The sequence below is a fragment of the Suncus etruscus genome, chromosome 12, assembly GCF_024139225.1.
Source record: "Suncus etruscus isolate mSunEtr1 chromosome 12, mSunEtr1.pri.cur, whole genome shotgun sequence".
Classification (NCBI taxonomy): domain Eukaryota; kingdom Metazoa; phylum Chordata; class Mammalia; order Eulipotyphla; family Soricidae; genus Suncus; species Suncus etruscus.
Genome location: NC_064859.1, coordinates 77,230,051 through 77,241,078, shown reverse-complemented (window position 1 = coordinate 77,241,078; position 11,028 = coordinate 77,230,051). Strand labels below are relative to the sequence as shown.

Sequence of the window (11,028 nt, the reverse complement as noted above, 5' to 3'; positions counted from 1 at the left end):
AGAAGTTCATGGGGCAGGGAGCTGTCTGCCTGTGCAACTTATGGTATCATGCGGGAGGAAAAAATATCAACAGGAGCATGAAAGGGAAGGCTTCTTTAAGCCTAAACCCAAAGCATAACTGGAGACAGAGCAATAAGGTTAGCAGTGACCTCCCTGTTTGTGGAGAGCAACAATTGCTAATAGGCAAAAGAGGCTCCAATTGCTTCAGCTATCAATGTCCTTCTCAGTGCTCACTTTGCAGTGAGCCAAGAGTGAGGAGGCCTAGATCACAGTGTTCAGTACCTCACAGGTTCAATCTGGGCTCTGTCTAGACAGACAGCTGGAGACTGGCAACACAGGATGCCAACTACTCTGAGGAGGAGGAGGTGTTTTAGCAAAAACTGTTCTCTTTTCTCATCCGCTAACTGCTGGCTTCCAAAAGACAGTTGGTTGTAACTGACAATTACTCTGGAAGCCTAGGTCAAAATTGATTACCCGAAGAATCTTCCCACTGGAGATTTCTCTCTTGCTCACTAACCTCCTAAATATCAGACAGCCCTCTCTCCTTTATGGCAAGTCATCTGACAATGGTTTCCATCCTCTTAAAGACTTCCAAAGTAGGACTCTCAACTATTCTTCAGTACATCATCTGCTCTTTTGTGCATCTGAGATGTATGACCACATCTCTAACATTTGGACACTAAAATCCTGTTTGAATTTTACCTGTCTATAGCTTCAGCAAGTACAAGTTAAGATTTAGTTTATTAAATTCCGTTTGTTCTCACCTCATGCTCTAGACTTTGGCACAACAATTGTAGAGAGATTCTCCTTTGTCTTAATAAATTATGTTTCCTATCTTTAAGACATGTCAGATATAAATAATTGGACTTCATTTCATTTAAAACCTTCATTTTATTCCAGGTTTTTCTAGTTTCTACTTCTAGACATTATTACAATTGACAGTGCCTCTACTGTGGAACTCGTCAAATATATAACTCTATTCCCACTAGTAGAGAGTTAAGTGTAATAGAACACTTTAGGAACACAGGGAACACTGTTCCTTGTAATAGAACCCCCCCCCTTTTTTGATTTTTGGGCCATACCTGGTAACACTCAGGGGTTACTTCTGGCTATGCACTCAGAAATTGCTCCCGGCTTGGGGGACCATATGGGACACTGGGGGATCGAACCACAATCGTCCCGGGTCAGCCAAATGCAAGGCAAACACCCTACCACTGTGCCACCACTCCAGCCCCTGTAATAGAATACTTTAATATGTACAATAATGTGTATTGATCTCAATATATAAAAAGGAAGAAAAAAGTGAAATAAAATAAAATATATACAGGTTAAATTCAATATATCTTATTTTACCTCAAATATTTTTCTCAATTATTTATTCTGTACAAGTAGGCAAATTAATCTTTCTATAACACAACCTTAATTGTGTTACTTTGATGTGCAGTGTGCAATTTTTTAGTACTTTAACATAATCTCCAATAAGATACCAATTTCCCATTTTATATTACAAAATCTTTCTGAATCTGACCTCTCTGTCTATTTCACTCTCAACATTACTCATTCATATTCTTAGTTCCTGTAACAGTTTCATATGCTGGATGATAAACTATTCCAAATTCAGTCATTTAATACATATGTATTATTTTTTATTATTATTGTTTTAAGCCACTGGTCTTCTCTGGTTTTACTTATGAAGTTAATGACAAGTGTGGATCAGTAAATGATTTTGCTGGTCTTGACAAAGCTTCCTTTGTTAAGTAAGAACTTTGGCTTGTTTATGTGACTGGCTTGTTAAAATTTGAGATGATTTTAAAAACCATTGTGCTCTACATTTTGTGAGCTCTCATTCTCTAGAAATTACATCTGTTTTTTCCACCCTACTTTTATTGAAGTACAATAAATTGCAATACTGTTAATTATATTTTGTGCAAATATAATTGCACCACCAATTTGGGTATTCCAATACACCTTCAATTTGGGTAAACTAAGTTATGCAAACCAACCTTCCATTTAAGATATCTTTTTTTTTTTTTTTAATTTTTTTATTTTGAATTATGAGAACAAAAGATGCAAAGAAAGAGGACAAGGTAAAGTTACAGTGGAGGGACAATCACCCATAACATAATTCTCAGAAGAAGTCCCCTTGCTGATATCTTAACTTTGAACTTTCAGCCAAAGAACATTAAGATAAATAAAACAGAATCCATGTGCAATTACTTTGTCCCTCAAGTCCCCAGATTGTAGCACATTATAATATTTCTTAACAGCACACAAGGCAATCTAAAGCCATCAAACTTACATAACTCCTTAAACATTAGAGGCATAGTATTTTTTACATTTCCATGTACATGCATATTAGCTTAAGTTAACCTCAAATTTTAAGTGGGTGCGTTTTAAGGATTAGAGTCAAAGGAGTACAGTAAAAACGGTGTTAGAGTGGCAATTGTTGTTTGCATAGGCCCACCAAAATATGAGAGGCATGGAAAGGAGTAATCTTGGCCTAAATACAAAGAGATCCTACCCCTGAAGTTTCCTGGCACAAGACCAGCTCTAGGCCCCAGGCAAGACATTGTCTGTAGTGCCAACACACTTTTCACACAGTCTCTGTTGTTGGTATCATGTTTCTGTATTAAGATTCTGGAATCTGCATGTCCTACATTGAAGTCATGATGTGGGGTGTTTTCTCGTTTCATCTCACCATAAAAGGGCAATGCAGGAAGCCCTGTCCTGTAAGCAGGTTGTTGTTAAGTCTTCTCAGTGTTAAGGGAAGTCTCTTTTGAGCAGGACGATGTCTTCCGTGGTAGAGAATTCTTCCAGGTGATGTTATAGACAAACCTAACAATTAAGGGGCAATACAGCAAGCCCTGTCCAGTAAGCAGGTCATTGTTCTTGTTGTCTTCTCAGTGTTAAGGGGTGTCTCTTTTGAGTAGATCATTGTCAGAGCAGCTGTAGGGTCTTCCCTGGTAAAGGAATGCCTCCAGGTGATGTTATATACAACCTTGGATGTTTTGTAAATGTCTTCTGTAGATCAAGGGGTGAATGGAGAATGCCCATTCTTCTGAGGCCTGTGCCAGGTCTTTATGTCAATGTTCGGGGTATAAGGTCTCATTGCACTACAAGATTTGTGTGTTCCTATCTCTATTAAATAAGAACTTATTGGTATGTATAGTATTTTCCCATTTTAGTGTGCCTAAGCAAACAAGAAATAAAGCCACGTGGTGCTATCAGATATATGGGGGCGTAAGAACATTTCCAACAAGACCCATGACTTGGTTCAAACATAAGTATTATACTGAGGGATTCTTTCACAACAAATTCCATATTGAGCAGTTCACAAAGAGAAGATAAAAAACATTGGGGGGGGGGATCGTCACTGTATAAGAAAATATTCAGCAAAAGTTTATAGACGTCAAAGAAAACACCATAAAATGTTGAAAAGATATGTGTCTTTTTTATGCCTTTTGAAATAGTTGGGTGGGTGTTAACTCCAGGGCACCACTTTGGTCTGTGACTTAGGACTCTACAGTAATTAGTTTAGAAACGGTAAATGAGGAGTAATGATGATAGGAGTTAAATAAGTTAAAGAGAAATATATAGGGGTATGCAAAAGGGCAGAGTACAAAATGGACATTCTGCATACATAAAAACATAGTGAGTACTATTAATGTTTCTTGTGTGAGTACTATTAATGTTTCTTGAAAATTTAGACTGGACAGAGATTACCAGTGACTTCAAGAAACTGGGAGGCCAGAAGTTCAGAGCCCCACCCAGACCCTCCCTAAGGAGCTGAATGGATAATGGGGGAAGGCCTAGGGTACCTTCAAGCTCCACCAAGGGACCCAACTCACCGGCTTGCCCAGGCATGTGGCCCGGGGAAGCCCTGGAGATCTGGAGCTTGTTTATTTTTTTAAAGAACCAACTTCTGCTTTCGTTGATCTTTCGGATTGTTTTTTGGTTTTCCACTTCATTGATTTCTGCTTTCAGCTTTGTTATTTCCTTCTGTCTCCCTATTTTTGGTTCCTTTTGTTGGTCATTTTCTAATTTTTTGACCTGCGTCATTAAGTTATTCAGGTATGCCCCTACTTCCTTCCTGATGTGTGCTTGTAGAGCTATAAATTTTCCTCTCAGGACCTCTTTAGCTGTGTCCCATAGATTCTGGCAGTTTGTGTCTTCATTATCATTTGTTTCTAGGAAAGTTTTGATTTCCTTTTTGATTTCATCTTGGACCCACTGGTTGTTCAGTAGCAGGGTGTTTAATTTCCAATTGTTAAAGTTTTTCTTCTGTGTGGCTTTGTAGTTCACATCTAATTTCAGAGCCTTGTGGTCAGCAAAGGTAGCCTGCAAGATTTCTGTGTGAATGAGTCTACCGAGGATACAGCAGCATTGCCTACTGGAGTCTGTTGAGCCAAACTCTCCAATAATTCCACTGAAATTCCAATCTGAGCAACAGAAGGAGTTCGTACAATATTCATGGCTCCAAAAGGATGTTGGCTTCCTTCTCCAGCTTTAAGACCTGAAATTTTGAAGATGGCACTTGGTTTTCCATTGGTGACAAATCCTAAAAGCTGCCATACTGGCATTCCATTTGAGTCAGGATAAGAAAAATAGACAGATCCTCCCATCCCCTCAGGAAATGGGACTGTTCCCAGCATAAAAACCACAACATGGTTTATATTTTCATAATCAGGCAAATCAAAAACAAATTTATCCTCTGCCACTTGCTGTGCTGCTGTTTGCACCAGCCTCCCCGCCACCAAACAGCCAAACATGGCGACGCTGGCGGCTTTTGGGCCAGCAGGGACCCAAAGTCGGCCACGAGAAGACCTGGGTGGGGATTGCCCTACTTGAGTCCAATCCCCCTTCCGAAACAGCAACAGCAGGACACCTGCGACACTCCCCTACATCGCGACGAAGAAGGCAGCGGGAGGAGCTCGTGCCATTTAAGATATCTTAAGTAATTTGCTATTATTACCTTAATGTAATTACTTACAGTAACATACGAGAAAAATTCTTTCCAAAATTCTCCAAACCACTGTGCATCTAGAGAATAAAGAACTGTTGAAATTTTCACCCCCCTTTTCAATCCTGCTACTCAAAAGAATCAGAACATGCAATCTTTTTCTTATTCTAATTTCAAAGGAAATCATACTTCCCTAACATACTCAGCTGGAATTATTTTCACATCTTTCTCCTTTCTGATCTCTCTTTTATCTCCCAAAATAGCCACATCAGTGAGACACATTTGCATAAATCAGTGCATGTCTCCTTAGCTATTTGTTACCTGTGCTGAGGGCTGAGTCATTCAAATGTTATATGGGGTCACATCTGGAAAGTGCTCTACCTCCTCCTGACTTGGGAGAGTTTTTTAAACTTCCTTGACAAGCTGAGCTGTTGAAATTAAAGATTTCCATTTAGAGGCACCAATTTATAAGTGTTCACTCATCTCACCTGAGCATCAAAATCATTATAGATGAGAGATTCTCGAAGTCTGTCACTTGGATCTGTTGGTATTGAGAGCAGAAAACATCCACCATCAGATTCCATGGTCCTCCTTTGAAAGACGTGACTTTAATGGCTGGTGTTTGAACTATCTACAAGATAAGAGGAACTGGGATGAGATGCAACAATATGAGATGCAACCTGATGCTTTCAGACAGAATGTCATAACAGAGCCAATTTTCAGAAAAGTGGACCCAAACAAGCAGTCCCCGTTAAAGTCTAATTCATCCATCAAACTGAAGTAACAAAGTTGTCTAAGATACTGGAAAATACCTGCAAATTCAAAAAACCTTTGTTCGCATTTGGACTGTTTCCCTTCTTCACTCCCTAAGTGTTACTCATCTGAACCTAGGAAATAGTGGACTGAGGCATGCAAGCAAATCACTCTCCGGGACAAGTAACGCCAAATGTATCAAACATCCAGTGTGTCATTGGTTGAATGTGATTCTCAGTGGGGATGAGAAATGGATACTGACCGGATGGATGAAGCTGCATCCATGTGTGCCATGAAGCATGCCGACAGCAGATGCTGCCAGAAGTTAAGGGAGTGTTTCTGGTCTAAACAAACTTCTGAAATTAAACTTTCAGTATCTGGAATGATAGAGCAATTCAATGCTTGAGTTCATTTGTGCCCTAGGAAGAAGAGAATAATAAAACTGGAGATGATGAGAGAATTAATGATGAGTCCTAGAGGAATAAGATGAATAGGTTTACTGCAAAGCTTCAATGCATTTTGGGAAAGGAGATTCAGTTTGTTGCAACTACGAAAAGTTAATCATCACAACTTGATCATAAGTGGAATAACCTAAATAAAATATGCAGCACATGCTAATAGTATACTTCTGTATTGAAAATATATATGGCATATTAAAAGGACATTGAATTGGGAAACAGAACCTGAGTTTCAGTTCCAAATTGCTGCATTATCTTAACATATTCTTCCAATTTTACTTGCTTTATTTGCACAGTGAAGAGAGTCCCCCAAAAGATTATTTTCACTATGCTTTATAATGCTTCTTTGTATATTATTCTAATGAACCATCAGTCCAGCCTCTCCTATGTTATTCATTGCAGGGTAATAAAATACCTTCATGTTAGAAAACACATGGACTAACCCAGCAAGTTTTCTATCATTAATTTAACTTTGGATCTAACTTTCTTTCCATTTACCCCATGGCCTTTTCCTTCAATTTCTTTAACTCATTCTACTAAATGTCCTTTAAATGACAAATTTCTGAGTGGCTCTAGTCTCAGTTCATTACTTGTTCCTCCACTGATCCTTCTATACCTTTTGGAAAATCATAGTTATTGTAAAAGATGGTGTCTTAGTTACCTGTTAGCCATTTTAGCAGAGGCCAGGCATCAGGTTTCTCTCCATTTCTCAAGCATCAGGTAAAATATCTGGAACATAATGTGATTTTTGTCTATACTACTGCAAATGTGTTACCTAAATGCCATAGTTGAACTCACCCGCTGCCTTTTCTTATCTTTTCTCTCATCCTTGTCACCATTGTCATTTTTTTGAATTCATTGCATCATAATTGAATCTCTATATATTTTTTTATTATTTTATTTTTTAAAAAAATATGGAACACTTCACGAATTTACGTGTCATCCTTGCGCAGGGGCCATGCTGATCTTCTCTGTAGCGTTCCAATTTTAGTATATGTGCTGCCGAAGCGAGCACGAATCTCTATATTTTTAAATCAGCTTTAAATCTGCTTTTATCTTTTCTAATTCAGTTATTTGTTTCTTTTCAATATTTCATGTTAAAATATCTGTGTTATTTTTATGAGAAATATTAAATATTATGTGCATTCTTATTACTTTAAAGTATTTTTAAAATTAAAAATAGTGAGTTTATATAGCAAGTTCAAGCTCCTTAGTTTAGTTTTCAAGACTATTAGCCAGATAATCTTGATCTACCTTGAAATCACTCCTCACATGAACTCTGTGACTCACCAACACCAGACTATTTGCCATTTCCTGAATGTTCCATCAGTTGTCATATCTTTGAATCTCCAGTGCTGCTTTTTTTTTTTTTCTGTTGCTGAGGCTGCTTCTCCCACTCCCTTTTTTAACTTAAGAATATTCTCTGGGGTCACAGAGATTTGGCTTTTCATCCTTCTCCGGTAATTACTACATTTTTATAATGGCGCCATTAATGTCTGCTATCTTCATTCAACTGTAACATCCTTAAGCAGTGACAAAATTGCCTCTTCACCTTTGCATCTTATGAGATTAGATAGAACATCTACATGGCACACATGGAAACTGTTGAATGAAATATTATAGGCACTGTTGAAAATTTGTTCCTGAAAAAAGGAGAAAAAAAAAGTTCATGGAGAAACTGATCAGATGACAAAGGTATTCAGATTTGGATCTTATTTTTGGCTCCAATACTCTGATTCTAAACCAGATTCTCAACCATGACTACATGGTGGAAATTTGAGAGGAACTATCAAAACATGCCAATTGTGGGGCCAGGGAGATAGCTTAAAGGGCTAAAGAATATGGCCCCGTACTTTACATAGATGAGGCCTGGATTTTGGCACCATCAGGAGCAAGAATTAAGAAATGAGCTTGAAAAGCAGCTGAGCATTGTAGAATGTTGTTCCAAGTAATAATGATAATTATTATTTTAACAATTTTAATGGTTAATTTTGTCAAAGTGACTTGGAGACAGTTAACCAAGATACTTGGTAAAACATTTATCTGCCTAAATAATGTCTCTGTGAGGATACTTTTTAGATGACATTCAGATTTAAATTAGTAGACTCTAATAAAACTCCACAGCATAGATAAATCTCATATTATAATTTAAATACTTTATGGAAAAAAAGAACTAGATTCGTGGAAAAAAGAGGAAATTTAGCCAAAGTCTTTATCTTTGAACTCAAGCTGCCACCTTAATGTTTTCCTGTATCTCTGACCTGAAAATCAAATCCATTAGTTTTGGAATTACCATTTTTCAAATTTATATGAATTCAATAAAACTCTCTCAATATAAAATAGAAATATAGTTAGATAGATCAATAAATAAATGCATATGTACAAGATACATATATGTGCACACATATATACATACATGCATAAGTATTACTTCTCATTTATTCAGAGAGATCAAACATTGAAAATTAAATTGATATATATACAGATATTTCTGTTTCTGTGCGCACTCATTGTTAATACGAATACCTTATATTCGATTTCTTCTGACTAGATCCTAGGGGAGTTTCATTTTAGGATGTCTGTCCAAGGAATTCCATGTAAAATTTGAGTTGAGAATTTCTATTTTAAGTGCTTCTAAATGACATCTCATTGCTAAGAAGCCTCATGATTTTATCATTTAAAATAAGCTAACAAGTCAAACCAAAAATATTCTAGATTCTTAACAGAAAATGATGGCCACCAGAGATAAAAGAGAAGGGGAAGTGAGAGGAACAGGTAAAAGATATCAGTTTGACAATGGTGAAAAGGACATTGTTAGTAGTTGTGGTATGTACATAGAGGGATATTGCAATACTCTTGAAAAACAATTTGTAAGTCATAAATACATTAATAAAGATCTTTTAAAACTAAAAATAAATAAAATATTTGCAATGGCAATTTCACTTTAAAAGTTTCTTTCTCACTGGTGATAAGATTGGTGCTGGAACATTGTATTCTTTAAACTCAACTAAAGATAACTTTGTAAACATGGTGTTTAGTATATCTTAAATTATGAAAAAAAGTTTCTATAAATGAGCTTATTTTGTATTCCAAAATATTTCCTGTCTTGATATGTCTAAATATGTGGCCATATTTAGAGATAGGGCTTCTTTAGGTTTGCTTGTTTGTTTTGCTTATTTGTTTGTTTGTTTGTTTTTGGACCATAACTGGCAACTCTCAGGGGTTATTCCTGACTCTGTGCTCAGAAATTGCTCCTAGAAGGCTCAGGGGCCATATGGAAGGAATGCTGGGAGCTGAAGAAGGGTCTATCCCAGGTCTGCTGCATGGAAGCAAACACCCTACCCCTGTACTATCACTCCTGCCCAGAGAGATAGAAATTCTAAGGAAATAATTGTCATCATAAAAGGTCTAAATAGATAAGATCTAAATTTAGTAAACTAATACCCTAATAAGAAAATAAATAAATAAAAACCTACACCAGTCATGGGCTTGCACAAAACAGAAGCGAAGCCTTATGAGAAATCAAACTGCAGATAGCTTAACCTTGTACTTCCAGCCACCAAAACTGTAAGAATTAAATTTTGGTTATTTAAGCCACTCAATAACAAATGCCAATTGTGATGTTTTTGAAATGTCAACTATGATGTTTGTGATGGAAACTCCAGCAGACTGATCTTTAACTACCTTGACCACTAATCTGGAACACCTATATGGTTTCTTTGAGCAGTTAGCACTTCAGGTGTGCATGCAATTGCTCTGTCTGAATCTAAAATTAACCACATGGCTTCTCTCCAAACGTATATTTCTTAAAGTGGAGTCAAAGTGGATATATCTCAAAGTGGATAGGACAAGTTTCCAGGATTTTTCTGACAATGCTGAAATAGAACTAGGCAATGGGAAACAAGAGGAAGAGGCAACAGAGTTGTGAGATGGAGGTTCCAGTCAACTTTTCTCCTGGCACTTACTGTCTTTCACCCTAAAGAAGTAGATTCTTTTTTTTTTTTTTTTTTTTTTTGGCTCTGGGAACCATATGGGATGCCAGGGATCAAACCTGGGCCAGCCACATGCAAAATAAGCATAGGTCTCCCGAGCCTGCCAGGAGCAATTTCTGAGTGCAGAACCAGGATTAACTCCTGAGCACGGCTTAGTGTGACCTAAAAATCCAAAGGAAAAAAAAAAAGGACTGAACTATATAAACTACACCATGATTCCATAGTTCTGTGCTAAGAAAACAGTTAAGGAATCACTTCCCCTCTGCATGTTTTCATCTAATTTCCTATTCCATTAACAGCATACTTTTCATTTTGTAAGGTAGGTATATTAATCAGTGTTCTATGTACAAAAGACCTTAATAAGATTTATTTCTGGATATCATATTATATCATGTACTACAGCCCTTAATAAACTTTTGAGACAACTTTCTCAACCTCAGTTTGCTCACACGTAAAATGAGACAAATTAAACTTTTATGAAGTTGATGTGACAGCTAATAAAAGTGAAGAGTTATTGTTATAGAATTGTGTTGAACACACTTTAGTTGTCTATTTCCCTCTTTTTCTTTTGGTCTCTTGGTTATGCAAAGCTTAACATGATTTAATTAATTTTTTCAATTTTTGAGTCAAATTAGATATGGTTCAGTGTTTATTCCAGGCTTTGTGTTCAGAAATCACTTCTGGTGGGACTCTGGGGACTTAATGGGGTAACAGAGACTGAACCTAGGTTGGCCAAATACAAGAAAAATGCCCTAATTTTTGTGTATTTCTCTAATCCCCAATTTAACTTTTAATATAATGCTAATCATTAGCTAACAAGAAGAGAGTGCTAGCATATTAGAGCTAAAATTTGCATTTTGTAGCA

The 11,028-nt window shown here is 36.9% G+C and overlaps 1 protein-coding gene and 1 non-coding gene across 2 annotated transcripts; both read right to left on the bottom strand.

The window, feature by feature from the left end:
- Positions 1–275: 275 nt before the first annotated feature.
- Positions 276–4,925, bottom strand: LOC126024261 (protein Hikeshi-like). The gene is made up of 2 exons (XM_049784660.1): positions 4,339–4,925; positions 276–447 (listed from the first exon to the last, which is right to left on the bottom strand). The coding sequence occupies exons 1-2, from the start codon at positions 4,767–4,769 to the stop codon at positions 276–278; spliced, it is 603 nt and encodes a 200-aa protein (XP_049640617.1). The 5' UTR covers positions 4,770–4,925.
- A 2,154-nt stretch (positions 4,926–7,079) lies between these two features.
- LOC126025035 (U6 spliceosomal RNA) lies at positions 7,080–7,186 on the bottom strand. The gene has a single exon (XR_007501085.1). It is a non-coding gene; the product is annotated as a U6 spliceosomal RNA (small nuclear RNA).
- Between the last annotated feature and the right edge of the window lie 3,842 nt (positions 7,187–11,028).

What these genes read in the sequence shown, in the direction of transcription:
- LOC126024261 (XM_049784660.1), bottom strand. Translation starts at nt 4,769, where the DNA reads ATGTTTGGCTGTTTGGTGGCGGGGAGGCTGGTGCAAACAGCAGCACAG. An exon ending in TTCACACAGAAATCTTGCAG is followed by an intron (nt 448 to 4,338) that starts GCTACCTTTGCT and finishes CTAGGCTTCCAG; the next exon opens with AGTAATTGTCAGTTACAACC.